Raw genomic sequence first — 16884 nt, 5'->3', positions numbered from 1 at the left:
TCTTGTTTTTAATGCTGCATGAAATTGAATTAGACCATATTGTAAACGTGCACAGACCAGGATTTTAGGTAAGTATTAACAAAGGTCAATGCGTTTGTCGTGATTTTAACATTTAACATTTGAGGCCAGGAGTCGAAGCTGAGCTTGTGTCTCGGAGGGAGTGACTGACATTTGAACGGCTCCGTCTCAAACCGGATGAGCACCCTTCCCTTCCTCCTCTCGGCCGGGTTGGTGTGTCTTCCTTCCGGCTTGCCGAAGAAAGTTGAGGGAGGTTCAGCGGCAACTGGGCTTTTACACAATGGACAGCCAGGGAAGGAAAGTGGTGGTCTGTGACAATGGGACCGGGGTAAGTTCGCCGTTTTGGTTTGGCACGCTATCGGTTCGTGGCTTGCTTGAAACGGCGCCATTATGTCGAACGATTTGCTGAAACAGGAAGTGGGGCTGTCAGCGTCCAAGCTAGCTAGCGTTAAACTGGGTGGGTAGCTAGCTAACCTGCTAGCCAGCGAATTTTCATTCATCCAGACCAGACACGGAAATAGCTCACAGGGTGGGTGAAAATGTCAGGATAAAAGCTGAGCAGACCGCTCTGACAACAGCTCTCACGTCCACACGAGCCCCCAAATTTAGTCAGACGAGTAACTGTTCATTTGCTACCAACGGTTAGTAAGCTAAAGCAGCTAGCTAACCTGCTAATTTCCTGCTAGCATTAACAGCTGGCTGTCTGCTTTATACGCTCCAGTCCGGCAGCTGCGACCGTCATTTCAGCGATGTGTTTTGCAAATAGTGCGGACTTTGTAGAGCCATTAACGTGGTACATATTAATTAATTATATTAGATATATTTTTGTACTCGTACCCGACGACGGCTAAGTGTTAGCTAGGCCGTGTCAGGTTAATTTGGAACCACCTTTATGTTTTCCTGTGCAGCAGCTAGCATCAACTTCCCGGAAATAAATGGCACATAACTTGCGTTCAGTAAGGTCTTTGGGCCTTGAAAATACCACACATACCTGCATTCGTCCTTACTCAGCTTTGTTTTTTGCACATCTGGATAGATTGGGGTTTTTATGTGTTGACTAAAACCTCAGAAAGTTGTGAGTGCGGAATAAGAGGTATTTAAAAAAGAGTCCTAAATAAAGGTGGAAATGATGACCGGTCACAGCCCAGCTGGGAGGTTCAGTGGTCCATTAGGCTGAATTTGGGTGGCGTGTAGACACAACGAGCAGTTTCTGCCTCCTTCAGCAGATTACATATATTTTACTGATGTCTGTTTATGTTTAGGAGTTAGTCATTTCTCACACTGCCACTTTTAGATGGCAGGACCTTCCTCTCTAAACACCATCAGCGGTCAGAGAGGATGCTGCCTCAGCGTGTCACTGACTAATGAGGCTTTTTTTGAGCTGCGACTTTCTGTGCAAAGCCAGAGACGTCAGGGTTGAACTGAGAAGTCAAGAGGAAGTGAGAAGAGTCTGAACCGCAGTTTCATACGTCACCAGTTTATTTTCAGAGCCCTCATACATGCAGGTTTTTTTGTTTTTTTTTTAAGTCTCATAGCTGAACCTTTGTGCATCCCCAAGCACATGCAGCTGCAAAACAAGAAGAAACTGTTTGGTTAAACTCTTATAAATCACAATCTGTCATTGAAAGTCATTGTGGAAGGCGACCCGGCTCTCTGTGAGATGGTTAATCGAGCAGTGGCTGATTTGAATTACATTTCTACAGACCGAATGGGTTTGCTCCACCTGTTCTCATCTTTAGCCAAATTTCTTTGCGGGGACGGAGGAGAAGTAGGTTTTGTGTACTCATTCTAAAAGTTTAATTAATTAAACATTTGCGAAGTGGGTCATTGAAGTCAGCCAATGACGCTGGCACATTGGAAGAAAGTGTTTAGTCACGTTCTTTCATTTTTACTTTATTTCAGGTTGTTACACAAATAATACAAAAATGTGTGTGTGTGCTATATATAATGTGATTGCAGGCGTACACTTAACAGCAATGTGAAAACTAATTTAAGCACTGCAGAGGAAATTGTGGGTTGCAGCATGCAAGAGAAAATGTCTAAAATGTTGACACAAAGTCAGTATTCAGATTTGAGGGTTTTGTAGGTTTTTTCTTTATCATAGCAGCATGATACAGCTTAGATCTGCGATCTCATCCTGCTCTTACACTTCACTGCTTCTCTCAGCTCATGTAACTGTTGTAGCTGAGCGCAGTGAACAGTAAATAGCTCCACCTTCTTGGTCTCTGTGTCCTCTGTACTAATGATTGTCTCTGTGGTGAAATGTTTTCTGTAAAATGCTCTCAGATTATTAATTTGTATAGATATCATGGTACACAGCTAGTAGGAACATTATCATGATTTTTGTCAGTGTCAGCCCTGTCGTATTAACATCTTATCAGAGATTTTGAACATTTAAAATATTTTTGAGATTTGAGGAATTGATGAATTCACCAAAAATATGCTTAATGACTGTAATAAGAGGAAATGAGCCAAAGTTAGATGTTGATTTTATAGGTACAAGCTGCTGATTAACCTTAAAACCTTTGTGCTGGCCACAGATGATCATATTCATTCATTCACTCACACACACACATACAGTACATGCATCTCGGTCTTAAAGCTAAATAGGTTGTCTGTTATCAGCAGGATGACGGTGACGTCGTCTTGCTGCACAGTTTATCTCATCAGTACTTAAATGTATTTCCTCATCACTTCCTCTGTTCTGGTTTTCTTGTCTCCTTTAGTTTGTCAAGTGCGGCTATGCAGGCTCCAACTTCCCAGAGCACATCTTCCCTGCGCTTGTTGGGAGGCCCATCATTCGCTCGACAGCCAAAGTCGGAAACATCGAGATCAAGGTGAGAACTGGTCCACCCGACGTCCCTTGAAAGATTATTTTGTCTGACTGATTTCAAGGGGCAAACATGGTCAGGAAATGAGTGATTAGACAAAAATCTACTCTGGAAACGAGCGAAAAAGCAAGATATGAAACCATTCATGACAGAGTAAGGTCAATTTCTAATATGAAGACAACATCAACGCCACAGTCTCATTTCACCCATAAAGATCTGTTGTAATTTTGTAGTCAGCTGCAGTTAAGAGCCCAACTTATTTGGACTCCGTTCTTGTATGAAATCTGTGAATAGATGCAGAGATCAGTGGGTTAGCCAACAGAGGTCGAAGAATTGTTTCAGCATGAAGCCTTTCTTTGTCTTTCTCCGTTCTTTCCAGTACTTTTGTTTATTCATCTTTTTTTTTCTTTAATATCTACCTTCCTCTTCCTCCATGTTTTGTTCCCCCACGATGAAGTAGAATGCCCAGAAGATGGTAAGTTCAGGTTGGTGTGTGCCTCCTGTTCCTGCCTGCTCTGGAGAGTTGTGTCATGTTTTGATCTAAACTGAAAGTTTACGCTCTCTTCCTTTGTTTTAGTTGTGTTTTTTTGTCCCGTGTGTTTTTTTTTACTTACACAGTGATTCCATTTTTTCAACATCGCAACTAGTTTGCTGATTCTTGACGTTGACTTTGGGTGTTGTTGGTCAGATGAGTGACAGAGAGGCAGATAGATGCTCAGTCCTTTTGTTAATGCACTCCTCTCTCCGGGCTCATGGTGTTACAGAAATGGCTGTGATGAATCACTGGCCAGCTGTTATCGATGGCGTGCTAAAAGAGATTTTGGACCGATTCCATTTTCAGAGTCTGTGATCTGCTGCTGCATCCTGACAGCTACACAACCCCCCCTCAATCGTGCCGCTACATAAGGGCTGTAATAATCACAGCCGTTTTCAGCTAAAACGAGCTTAAAACATCATCTGCAGGTAGAACGCTTGGTGCCAAATGATAAATGTTGTGTATCTGTATGCATCACAGATCTTTTCTTACTGTTATGACGCCACAAATCTATTTTATATAAGGAATGTCCAGTTCAGAGCGTTTGCTTCAGTATCTGCGAGCGTTTCACCTTCACAAGTGCAGAGGAAGTGCCCAAACTCAAAGAAGCATGGCAGACAGCTGGAGGTTGGAGACGGAAGCACATCTGTTTTTCTTTTTACTTCTTTTTTTATTGAGACCACATGGAGGCGATGCCTGGGACTGGTACTTTGTTAATGCCAAAGCACACAGGATGAACCCATAAAATGGCTGCCTTCAGTCGGCTTTTGATGTCTCCAAATGGAACGTGAGATGCTTGACTGCGGCTAACACTGAGTTCTAACCCGGCAGTTGTTTACATTGCCAGGCTGCCTTGCATGCAGCTAGTTGAATGGTACTAAAACAAGCGGTTTACTGTAGCTAGAGGGAAACACAAGTGTTTCCAGGTGTAGATGCATGGAAAATAATGGCTTGTTGTGCATGCTGGGTAACTGAGTTTTAAAGCAAAATGCTACTGTGGGCGAAGCCATGAATGCATCTGTCCTCACAGCTGACTCGTCTCAGGAGGAGTGAAAGCTTGATGATCCAGTTAATCTGATTTTATGAGACCAGCAGACCAAAGGGCAAGTCGAAAGTGCTGATTTTATTGCCCTAAACCAATACTCAGCTCTCATCCCTACTATCAGTGACTCTGAATGATCCAAACTGGGCTTCAGACGTGGAGGGTTACACTGTGGATCTTCTAAATGTTCATCTGTGTCGACCTTTGACCTCTCCTTACAGGACCTGATGGTGGGTGACGAGGCCAGTGAGCTGCGCTCCATGCTGGAGGTCAACTACCCCATGGAGAACGGCATCGTCAGGAACTGGGACGACATGAAGCACCTGTGGGACTACACCTTCGGGCCAGAGAAGCTCAACATCGACTCCCGTAACTGCAAGATCCTGCTGACCGAGCCGCCCATGAACCCCACCAAGAACCGCGAGAAAATCATTGAGGCATGTTTCCATTTATTTCTGTGTGTGTTCAGCTTCAGGTATTTTTGTGGAAAAGGGCCAATTAGCTACTTTATTAGTAATTCCGTTTGTGCTTACTGTCTGATGTTTCCTGGCGTGTCCTGCAGGTGATGTTTGAGAACTACCAGTTTGCAGGAGTCTACATCGCTATTCAGGCTGTGCTGACTCTGTACGCCCAAGGTAAGAAGACACATGTTTGTACTGCAAATTTAATCAAAAGACGCATTAACATTTTGCTATTGACTCCCAGCTTCCATGTCCAGCCTCTTCCAAACCACTTACCTACAAATTAGATTATCCCTGACACCAGGATTATGTTAGGTTAGGTTTGCTCGGAGCCTGGAGACAGAAAGCTTTTCATTTGAATTGAGCTGCCACACCTTTGTCAAACGGTTTGTGCAAAGATTTGTTTTGAGACTGCTGCGGTGTTGAATGTGATATTCATAGTGCCAGAGAGTCTAGACAGTCACATGAACATCACTGCTGTGACACGATACCGTGACATGATCTGCAGTGGTCTGGTCTGTTAAAGCCCTCTCGTGTGGGGTTTCAAGCAGAACCAGGTGAACTCTGAAGCTGTTTGCACCTGCAGGGAGTCTGTTTCTGCTCACAGCCCTGCACGAGGTCTGTTACTGCTCCACCATTTTGTCCGAGTCCGTAACCAACTTGTGAACAATTATCAGCAGTTAATTATGAGTTTTATCTTTCCAGGTTTTGTGTGTTTACCCAAGCAACAGGGCTAACAATCAGTAGCCCCAAAAGCACACACAGGATAAATCTCAGAAACAAACACACTTCTATTGATTGAACTGTAGATTATTAACTGTAGCTTGTGTGCGTTTCAGGCCTTCTGACCGGTGTGGTGGTGGACTCTGGTGACGGTGTGACACACATCTGCCCAGTGTATGAGGGCTTCAGCCTGCCCCACCTGACAAGACGCCTGGACATTGCAGGCAGGGACATCACCCGCTACCTCATCAAGGTATCCAGTCAGACGTGGCAGCACCTTCATTCCACTTGCAAATCAGGGTGTCGAATTCACATTTTCATTTAATGTTAAGTGTAATAAATAGTTGGAGTTCAGTCTCTGTACATGGTATTGTTTCGTGAGTCTTTTTTAGGAAGGGGAAACGGGCATCATCTTCTTGTAAAATGAAGTAACAGGGTCTTAATTGTAGAAGACCTGGCTCCACCAGCTCCTGTTTAAATGAACGTATCGAGAGACCGCCGTCAGTCACTCTGGAGAATGACGCTCTCTGACCTTTCCACTGTCCTCTTTCTCCCTCTCTGGGTGCAGTTGTTGTTGTTGAGGGGCTACGCCTTCAACCACTCCGCAGACTTTGAGACGGTGCGCATGATGAAGGAGAAGCTGTGCTACGTGGGCTACAACATCGAGCAGGAGCAGAAGCTGGCGCTGGAGACCACCGTGCTGGTGGAGTCATACACGGTAGATACTCACATGTTTATATTTTCAATATGATAAAACACTGATAAACCTGCCTAACTTTATGCATCAAAGTGGATTTAATTGGGCATTTTAAATAAAACTGAGTGAACCACATAAAGCATCAGTGCACAGGTCGTTGCTACAGTCAGTAGATTAACCGTTAAAGAGGAAGTTTAGGATGTGGTCTCTTTGTTTGTGAGAGTTGTTTCACTGAGTTGTTGAACTGCCGCTGGTCTCACTGTGTAACCTGGTGTTTGTGGCTGTTCTTTAATAAGGTGTGCAGACACAGTAGCCAGAGTGCAGCTGGCCTTAAAACAGGCTGCTGCCCTCACATGGACGTTTGGTGTATTATTCACTCAGTTTGCATCAAATAGGGAAAAATGAACTGGACAAAAAAGAGACTTGCCTTAATGATAGCAAACATTTAAATAAAGAGCAAAGAGAGAAGAACTAATAGATCATTTCTGCAGTTTTATTAAACTCCATGACAGTTGCAGTGGCCCAGTATTCCCAGACACATGCCATGTCATCCCACTCACTGTTCCCATGTTTCCCATGAACCACAATAAAAAAAAAAGAACATCTCTTATTAAATCAGATATGTCGGCTCAAGAAGACCAGTCAGGACACTGACGAAGGACATGAGGACGAAGAGGACAAAGCATGTGTTCATGATTGGATTACAAATGTGTAAAAACTGCTCAAAAACATTCAATTTGCTCGCCTGTATTTTGTTAAGCAGCAGTTTTTTTCAGCTTAGCCATTAAAAATACATAGCAGCATATTTCCAGCCCTCAGGGGTTTCTCGTTTTTGTTTTGTTTACTTTTTTTAAATGTGAATTGAGCTATTTTTCTGCGCACCGCATGCACACGAGCTTCTGCTAAAAATAGCGTTGTAGAAAGAATTCCCTCCCAAAGGATTCGTTATTCAGAAGTGGCAGTATTTTGAAGTAATCAAAACTAATGGGGTAACTAAATCTGTTCCTGCGCTGAGCTAAGTAGACGACCACATGCCCGCCGCTGGCTGTGCTGGCTGCTGCAGGACAGGGCAGCGCTGCTGACTAACTGTTTTCTCTGGGACTCAAACATATGGGGGTGCAGCGCTCCTCCACCAGGCTTGCTTTTCTTTCCAAGGCCCTTTTCCCTGCAGCGGGAACCACAGAATCTAAACGCAGGTCCTGAAGTCTGTGTTACTGCACGCCTTACCGAGCGCATGTTGTGTCTCTGAGCTCACTGACCATGAGTGTTTGGGTTAGCGTAGGCGACCGTGTGCATGCGTGTGTGTGTGTAGGTGTGTGAACATGTATGTGTGAGTATCGTTTTGTGTGCACGAGTGTGCCGAAACAAGGAGGGCAATGTAACTGTGGCCGAAGGGGCCTGAACTGTGTGTTACATCATTTCCTGTGCAGCCACTTTGCGGCGGTGGCTGGGCTCCACTTCCTCCCACTGCCCTCGGCTGAATGAAGCCTTTTTATAGTCACACACACATTGACTCTACTCAGTTTGGAGCCTACACTCTTTGTGCTGTAACATGCTGTACAGTACTATCAAAGTCTTGTAGGACTTTATTTTCAAACTGCAGTAAACACACATAAATCTTTGTTTAAAAAGGCTCATTGAGAAGTTATGACTTCCTTTCATACATCACAAGCGTCCATTGAACGGTATCGTTCTCGATTCCTACAGTCAGGATTTATGACTCTCTGTTGAGTCATACGTTAAATCTTAGCTCTTCAGTGGTGTCACATTTTCTTTTCTCCTTCTCGTTTCATCTCATCCCTCCTACACGTCTCCAGCTGCCAGATGGTCGTGTGATCAAGGTGGGAGGAGAGCGCTTTGAGGCCCCGGAGGCTCTGTTCCAGCCCCACCTCATCAACGTGGAGGGCGTCGGAGTGGCCGAGCTCCTCTTCAACACCATCCAGGCAGCCGATATAGACACCAGGTGAGGCTGAGGAAAGTGCACAGTTTCATCAGCTTGTACTTAACCGAGAGCCCTCTTGCACACACTGATAGACCACATTAACGAGTCACAGCACACACGCAGACGGGGATATGCACAACGGTGGCGTCGACCCAGCAGAGCTCCCACTGACGCAGTAGAGGGTTTGGACATCAAACTAAGTATTTCTTACACACCAGAACTCTGTATGGAAAGTATGAAAATTGATATTCGGGGATGTAAAAGAGTACATGCCAGTATTTTTATCCATTTCGCAGAATTTTTGTAGCCTCAGATCCCCATTGGCTTCCACAAAGGAGTCTCTAGTCTACCTGGGATCTGTACAAACTCAGTAACACTTGGCTGTTGGGAAGGCAACGAGAAACATTAGCTGTATGAATTTAAGATGCTTCTTCTTCGCTCCCTTCCTTCCTTGCTCTCAACCTTCTTCCTGTCTTCCCGTCGTCAGGCCTGAGTTCTACAAACACATCGTGCTATCAGGAGGATCCACCATGTACCCGGGCCTGCCTTCTCGCCTTGAGAGGGAACTGAAGCAGCTGTACCTGGAGCGCGTGCTCAAGGGAGACGTGGACAAGCTTTCGGTAAGATGCCAACGCTTGACGCTTCATTTATGTGAAGAGCATTCAGGAGGCCTCTGAGCTAAAACTGCTCGGATGTGGTCTACAGTATGACTGTAAGCCACAGGTCATATGACATTCATTTTAGCTCCAAATAGCACTTGATTAGAATCAGTTGCACTCTGATCGATGTGGTCTAAAAAGAAGCGTGGCAGTCCGCTGAACGTTCAGATGAGCCGGTTGCAGCAGGCCTTTCAGGAGGTGTGAATTACTGTTTCCATCTGATTCTCTGGGTTTGTTTAAGTTGGCCTGGGTGGGGTCTCCCACATGTGAGAGGGCAGTAAAGCGCCAGAGAGGTACAGCAACCACAGGGAATGAATTTGAGTCAGTTTAGTGTGTAAGCAGTGACCAACGCTCGACAGTATCTCCTTTGTCCTGACGGCGTTCAATCCCAAACTAAACGCCTTGAATTATGCGGCTACTTCTTGAACCGTGTCTGTCTCAAGCACATCTGCAAGGTTTAAGAGCAGAGTTGATCATTAAACGTCTGAGCATGGTGCAGTGCCTGCGGACCACCACCAGGGGGTGCCAGAGGCCCACAGACATTCATTTAACTAAGACAGAACATTTTAATAACAACAAATGTGAGCTTCACTTCCCAGTGATAAATATTTGTTTTGGAAAAATATCACTCCGTTACATTTCCACGTGAGTATCTGAGAGAGACGGATGATTTTACACAGAAGTATTTTGTAAACAAAGGTCTGCGGATGACTCATGAGTTTAAAGTCATTATGTGCTTTACTTCTCTGTCCTCAACTGCAGCCACTCTGAGACTGATCGTCTCTTTTTGGAAAGGAAATCTTTGTGTGCAGCCGCCATGTTTTCCACATACATCTTCCATGAAAAGTAAATCAAGTGTGTGCAGTCTGTAACAAGATGGAGCTCTTTTTTAAGACATGTGCAAATATTTTTAGGCCAATACTTTATTGGCTCGATGACTGTTAAAAACGTTGTTTACTCTTTCATAGAGGGGTTGTCAGCTTGAATTCATGTTGGTTATTACACTGAAACTATGGCTAAATACATCACCTCCATTAGTAGCTTTGCACCTTTAGCCGTTTGTTTGTTGCATGATGCTACGTTTAGACAGCTAGCCACGTGAGCAACAAACAGAAGCTGCGTCTTCAGCCCTATTTGGTGAAAATATGAGTGTTTGGAAGGTAGTGAGCCAACGGACAGAGCAGAGAAGTGGTTCAAGAGGTTTGCATTCATGTTTTGATGCTTCTTGAGTCTTAAAAACTCGTCATTATCAAAGCAAGCTGTGCCTGACATGAGCTGAAGCCACCGTCAATTTAAAGCTGCTAATCGATAGTTTTAGATTAACTGAGGATGGTATGTCTCTGTCATGTGACACGTGTCACTTGTAGTAACTCGTAGTGAATTTTAAGGGAATTTACTCTGCTCCTCTCTCAGCTTGTCGCAGCCTTTTAGCATCACAAAGTTCATTTTTGGGGATTTTACAATCCAAAATGATGCAGTTTTGTTTGACTCGCTGCTTTTAATTGCTGATTCTACATGCAGCAGGTAGCTGTCTTCACATACTTCCCTCAGGAGCTGGTGGAGACCAAAACAGAGCTAAAAGAGAGTGAATGTTTGACTTCCATGACCAAAAAATATGACTGCTATTATTACTCTGTATCTGCTGAATGGTTAAACATTACATCAGCGTTGTGCTGGTGTGGTGGTAGCAATGTTCACGCCACATGTCTTTAATATTTAATGTGAAAATGCTTCGGAAGCGATTAATGTCTTGTCTCCACATCAAGTATCAGTGTGACACGGTTAAAATCATATATGTGCAAATTACAAAAAAAGAGACATAGTTATGTCACATTTCAGTTATGATGCAATGTTTGAAGTTTGGACTTTTGGCTGTTGCCCTCCAGCTGCTTCATTTGAATGCTATACGTTGTCGCTAAGGCCGGTCGAGCCAAGCCGCCCTGGGCGCTCAAGTAATGACAGTTGTTCTTGCGTTTGCTTTGGGAGCAGTTCCAAATTTTGATTTGAATGTACAAACACCAGCGAGACATCTGCTGGTGTTGGAAACGTCTCAAGAAGCGTTTCATTCAGTTTCATCAAAAAAAAAAAAAAAAAAAAAAAAGCTTCTAGAAGGTATTAAAAAGTCTTAGATTTCATTTTCAGACCTCTTCGATATTTATTTTCCTGCTTGCTGAAGGCATGTTAGTTATTAAATGTTCTCCAGTCAGATTGCAGCTTGTCGGGAGACGTTTTACAGCCATAAATTAAAAGTGGAATTGTTTCTGCAGGACGCTGTTTTCCTCCTTCTTTCTGAGCTGTTTCACCATCACACCTGCAGCAGATGTGACGGAGCTGCTGTAGCCTGGAAGCTCGTTATACTGCTTTAACTTTTCCGCCTCTTATGCACGTCCAGGTCGTATTTATTCAGCTCTGTCATTGGGAGTTATTGTTTTATCCTGCTGGGAAGTACTGGAAAAAAAAAAAAAACTGATGTCAACAAATGATTTGAGGCCAGTTCATTGGACTGGGTTTCCATCATACGTCCATATTTTGCCGTTATGGTCATAAAACAGGTGTTAAATTTCATTGTGTGTGGTATTAAAAAGCTCTTTAAACAGTCTTAAAGTTAAGTTGATGAACCCTGCAGGATCCCAGACCAGGTTCAGGCCTCTGGCTCCACTGATGCAGTCCAGACTGAAAGTGTTCAAAATCAAACACACTGATCAGAAAACCATTAAGATCCTAATCAGACCTAGCTGAGGACAAACTGAACAGTGGGACAGTAAGACTACAGGACGTGTCTTTGGTACATGGGACCCTCTTACATGTCTCTGTGTCCCCCCCCTCCGTGTTGTAGAAATTTAAGATCCGGATCGAGGACCCTCCCAGGCGAAAGCACATGGTGTTCCTGGGCGGAGCCGTGCTGGCTGACATCATGAAGGACAAGGACAACTTCTGGCTGACCCGGGAGGAGTACCAGGAGAAAGGAGTCCGCGTGCTGGAAAAACTCGGAGTCACCGTCAGATAAAGCACTGGACGGACAGACCCCACACACACACACACACACACAAACACACACACACACACATACACGGCATACACACATTTCCCCCTCGCCCACATTGCAGAGTATATATCTATTTATCCCTCCTCCTCCTCCTCCTCCTCCTCTCTTTGGGTTCTTGACACTCCTCAAACATCAGAGGAAAATGAGCCGTCACCTCCCCGCTCTCCTCCTCTGTCTCCTCCTCCTCCTCCTCTCCTCTCTTCTCTCCTGGCTCGGGATTGGCTCACACTTTTCCTCGCAGGCCCCCTGAACCGATTCCACCTTTGCAGATTTACACTGAAACCTCTCCTTTCCCCAAACGTTAGATCGAAGGCTTAATGTTGCCTTGCTGGTGTCTTTTGGAGGCTGATGTTGTGCTGGAGAGGGTTAAAAGCAGAGCGGTGAACGTTTACCTGTGAACAGGTTTGTTTTGAGTTCAGTTGGGCAGGTGAGCCCTGCGGCGGGCGTTTCAGACGGTTTAGTTTCCTCCCGAGAGGATGAATCGATGCAGAGTTTCCCAGCAGCTCGTGAGCGTCTGTAATATCACAATCAGGGTCCACCTCAAACAGCCACGGGCCGCGTTCAGCATCTGTTCCAGGTGAGCGAGGACTGATCACATTTTTATGTCGGTTTTTATAAACGATATCATGACTTTTCTTTTGTGGGAGAGGGATTGCTCTTTCTTTTGCTTTTCCTTTTTTTTTGGGGATGTATGAGTTCAATTTGTATCTTTTTAATTTCTGTTTTTTTGCTTTTGTTGCTGTGCACTACTACCAGTGAATGGAGTGTAATGTGGTGACGGAAGTTCCTCCATGTTTTTATGAAGAATTGATGGTTGATGTATAAAAGGGACAAAGACGCAGAGGACAGCCTTTGAGCTTGACATCGGGTGTGTGACGGTACTTTGGGGTTTGTGGGTGGTGAGATGATGGGATGTGTGTGTGCGTGTGTGTGTGTGTGTTTGCGGGGGGTGATGCTATTTGTTCCTCATCAGCCTCGCCTTTGCCTCCTCCCTCGGTGTAAATCTCAAGCTGAGTGCGCAGCTGTGCGCGTCGTGTGAACGCCGCCGCGCCGCCTCGCCCGTCGTTTCCCTTCAGGTCCACCAGACGGAGGCATTCGCAGGCTGACGAGGCGATTCGAATCTGAGCGCAGAGCAACTCAAAACTGGGAAAATAAAACGGTATTTTGCGGATGAAACGCTGTTGAGACCATCTTTACGCTCTCCAGTCTTTCACTCCCGACGGTCGACTTATTGATTACTGGAGGCACTTCTATTTTGAGTGTGATAAATGTGTATATTTTTTTTTTCCTCTTTCCATGAACGTCTATCCAGTGCCAAGTGCAGTTAATGTTAACTGGATCTCTCATGTTTTAATGTCTTTCTTTTTGTCACGGTTTTTGTTTTTATTTTCCCGTGTTGTTCATAGCATAACTGCCTAACGCTGATTTAAATAAAAGTGATTTATACGGATGTTCGTGTGCCAGCGTCTTGTTTTCAAACGACCCGTTTAACAGATTTATGTGAATCACTCTGAGTAATTAAGTCTGGTTTTACTCTGATTAGATCATTTAATAAACATCTTGCACACAGAAGAGCTGCACAGTTATTTCATGATTGATTCGTTTCTTTACTGTTTAGTCCAAGAAGTGTTAAAAAAAAAAAATCCTCAGAGGCCATAGTGACGTTCTCCAATAAAAGATCCTCAGTCAGTTTACTGAGATACGAAACAGAACAGCAATAAATATTCACATTTGAGAAAGGAACCAGTGAAAATTTAACATTCATGATGAAAAAATGTCTCAAACTATCGACCGTTAATGAAAATTAGTCCAATCAATCATTTCTCTCGTTCACGGTTCACATTGTTTTTGAAGGGCTGAACAATTAAACTGAATATTATGCAGCATCGCTTCGCTTCACTCAGTTCTTTCACGTAAATCTTGAAAGAAAAATCCTCATTAATGCAGTTTGCACACACGAGTGTCTGATTATGTGACACCGGATGGAAAGAAGCGTGAAGCGATGAAGTGTGAAAGTTCCTCATTCTTGACCTTGAAAATAGTTTCAGGTCCACTTACAAGCTTTTTCCTCGGCTTTCAGCTGCACCATGTGCTCTTCTTTGCTCAGCACTTTTTAATTTATGGCACCTTTCAGACTTCTCAACCATCTCATGCATCAACAGTTCATTTTTGACCGTTAAGATAGTTTAACAAACCCAACTGAGACATCTGCTGAGCTCCCCTGGTGCTGCTGCTGCAGCCTCACCTGGTCTGTATGACCAGCAGGTGACTCATGCTAGCTATTAGCAAACTTAAGCTAGCTTGCTGACCTCATGTTTGTTCTCTAACTGTGCTAATGTTACACCATGTGTTAGCGTTGACTGTCATCTATTCACCAGCACCACAACACTGGTCTACTGTTTAATACTAAAATGTGTGCAGCAGCTTTATTTCCTCACATAAAAATTAGCTTATTCATGGCTTGTTATTTCAGTTTGGAACAAAATAACGAGAGAGGGTTTGAGAATTTGGCCGATAAAAATACTGTGAGTTTATGTCTGCTTGTTTTCTGTTAATTTCACAGTTATTTTCTCCATCAATCATTTTGGCCATGAAACACCAGAAAGCGGTGAAAAATAAAAAAGTTTTCCTTGAGCTCAACATGGTGTCATCAGATGTCTTTTTTTTCCGACCAGCAGCCCCAAACCCAAATATATTTAGTTTATCATAAGGTAAGACAAAGAAAAGCAGAAAAGTCTCACATTTTAGAACCTGAACGCATCACATATTTGACATTTTTGCTTGAAAAATGAGAGAACTAATCAGTTATTAGACTAACCGCTGCAGCGCTAGTCTTTAGCAGAGGGCTGTAGGGAGGTGAGACGGGTTGACAGATGATACCCGAGGAGAGGATGGAGGCTGAAGGTGGCTGCACACAGACCAGGAGGAGGAAGAGGAAATGGAACAGTGGCAGAGGACTGGCGCCACCAGAGGAAGAGGCTCTCTTTCCGTGCCTGAAATAAAGATCTCACCCAGACTCTTCCGGCCTTGTTCCATTTTAATCCCTCGACTCTTGCCACTTCCCTCTTAACCCTGAACCGTTACCTCTGGAGCACCGTTTGAAGTTTCCTCCTCATCGGAGCACAAACAGGAGCATCGCCGGGGCCAGCAGAGGTGGGAACGCTGACATACTGTGCAGTGTGCAGGGACTTTACTCCCACTAAGAAAGACAAACTGCTTTTCACCCCACTGCACTAACAGTCTCAACTAAATGGCAACTTTTCATGAACTTACACTGAAAGCATTATCTGCGCAGTGGATTTTAGACAGAGCATTAGTCACAACCACACTTTGAACCTCAGCTTTTCAGCCAAAAATGGCAATTTGAACATCTTTGATTCTGTGACTGATTGTGTGAGAAGACCACGAGCTCCAGAACGGCTGCTAAATGGACCTTGTGGTGTGGTGTTTGCTCAATGAAAGTCTTGTTTTGGATTTAAAAAACCCCCCAAAAAACTGCAATTTCTTTCATTTTTGTTCAATTTTACATCCCTCTGAGCCACACAGGAACCATTCTTCACTATCAGGACTTTAACTTTTGGTGCTTGAGTCAATTCCACTGCTAAAACATTTACTTGCATGAACTTTCTGGAGGACTTCTCTGACAAAAATGACTCTTAATTTGTACTGTTTTTCTCTGCTGGTTCACCAGTTGCACAAACTCTTATCAGCTAAAACATTTTCCACAGGGTGGGAGTAGAGGGATGTTTTCCTCGCTTTCCTCACGCTTTACCTCAGGTGCAGGGTTGGACTCAGTCAGGCAATGCTTAAACAATTATCTGGCTCCTTGTAATCTTTACTTCTGCAGCCCCTCAGCTCAGTGTGGGTTTATCAGGCCGTTTAGACCCGACAAAGAAACACAAGAGGCTGGAGTGTTGCAAAAGTAACGCTCGCTGGGTGCAAGCGGAGAACAAAATCTCAGCCGTCTGGAGGAAAACATCAAAATTCTGCCTATGTTTGGACATGAGACCACAGCACTGGTGCGGGACAAGCCACCCATTCCTGTAAACTTCACTGGGAAGTGAACGCCGGCGCTTTGTGCACCCAGAGAGGGGCCATGCTGACCCCATTACACCAGCAGATATCTTAAATGTTTGCACATGTGGACTGTGATGCTGTATGCAGCCGTTGAGCTGCTTAGCAGGCCCCCAGAAGCCCGCAGGGACCTTCTTTTTCTTCTCTTTTCTCCCTCCTCCTCCTCCTCCCCTCTCTCGCGCTCCATCATTATCGCCCACATGCTTTTCCAGAGACATCCTGAGTGAAACAGCTCGACGTCCTCGATGGCTATCACATGTTCCTGCTGAGGAGGGAGGCAGCAGGGGAAAGACATCTTGAGGAGAGTGGAGCAGGGTGTACTAAGTCGAGGTTATTTTCTTTGTGCTTCCTCCCGTTAAAGACTCCACTAAGAGTTTTGTGCATCGCACTGCAGACGTTCTTCAAACATTAGAAACTGCAGGCCTCCTCGTGAAGTCTTTGGTGACGTCCGATCTCCCTCTAAAGATTCTGTGTTTGTTTTAAAAAACCTGTTTAGGGACTTCATATGTGGCTTCAAAGTATCTGTTGAATGTTTGAGTCTGTTCTTGTTCAAACATGCTTTCAATAAACCATTTTAGATGCTGAATAATTCCCCAAAAAATGCACTTAACCACATTTAAAACAGCTATCTTAGATTGGCTTTGCTGCATGAATTGAATGTGAAAATGCTAAATTTGGGTTGACGTTGCATTCGTGTTCTCCTGAGGATGTTCTCCTGCAGACATGGTGACACCCCCCCACCCCCACCCCCACCCCCCATGACTTATTCCCCATCAACAAATCAACATCTGACTCTCTCCAGTACCTGCAAAACTAAAGACACTTTTAGCGCTAGCTGGAAAAAGCTAGCATGCTA

General features: G+C 44.4%; 1 protein-coding gene across 1 annotated transcript; it reads left to right on the top strand.

Annotated features, from left to right (window-relative positions):
* Positions 1-162: 162 nt before the first annotated feature.
* LOC139341181 (actin-related protein 2-B-like) lies at positions 163-13404 on the top strand. Its single transcript, XM_070977558.1, has 9 exons — positions 163-346; positions 2745-2855; positions 4648-4863; positions 4989-5061; positions 5727-5863; positions 6179-6328; positions 8125-8270; positions 8737-8869; positions 11745-13404. The coding sequence occupies exons 1-9, from the start codon at positions 299-301 to the stop codon at positions 11913-11915; spliced, it is 1185 nt and encodes a 394-aa protein (XP_070833659.1). The 5' UTR covers positions 163-298; the 3' UTR covers positions 11916-13404.
* The last annotated feature ends 3480 nt before the right edge of the window (positions 13405-16884 follow it).

This window comes from Chaetodon trifascialis, chromosome 13 (genome assembly GCF_039877785.1).
Source record: "Chaetodon trifascialis isolate fChaTrf1 chromosome 13, fChaTrf1.hap1, whole genome shotgun sequence".
Taxonomy (NCBI): domain Eukaryota; kingdom Metazoa; phylum Chordata; class Actinopteri; order Chaetodontiformes; family Chaetodontidae; genus Chaetodon; species Chaetodon trifascialis.
The sequence above is the reverse complement of the archived record's forward strand: the minus strand, read 5'-3'. Positions and strand labels throughout refer to the sequence as shown.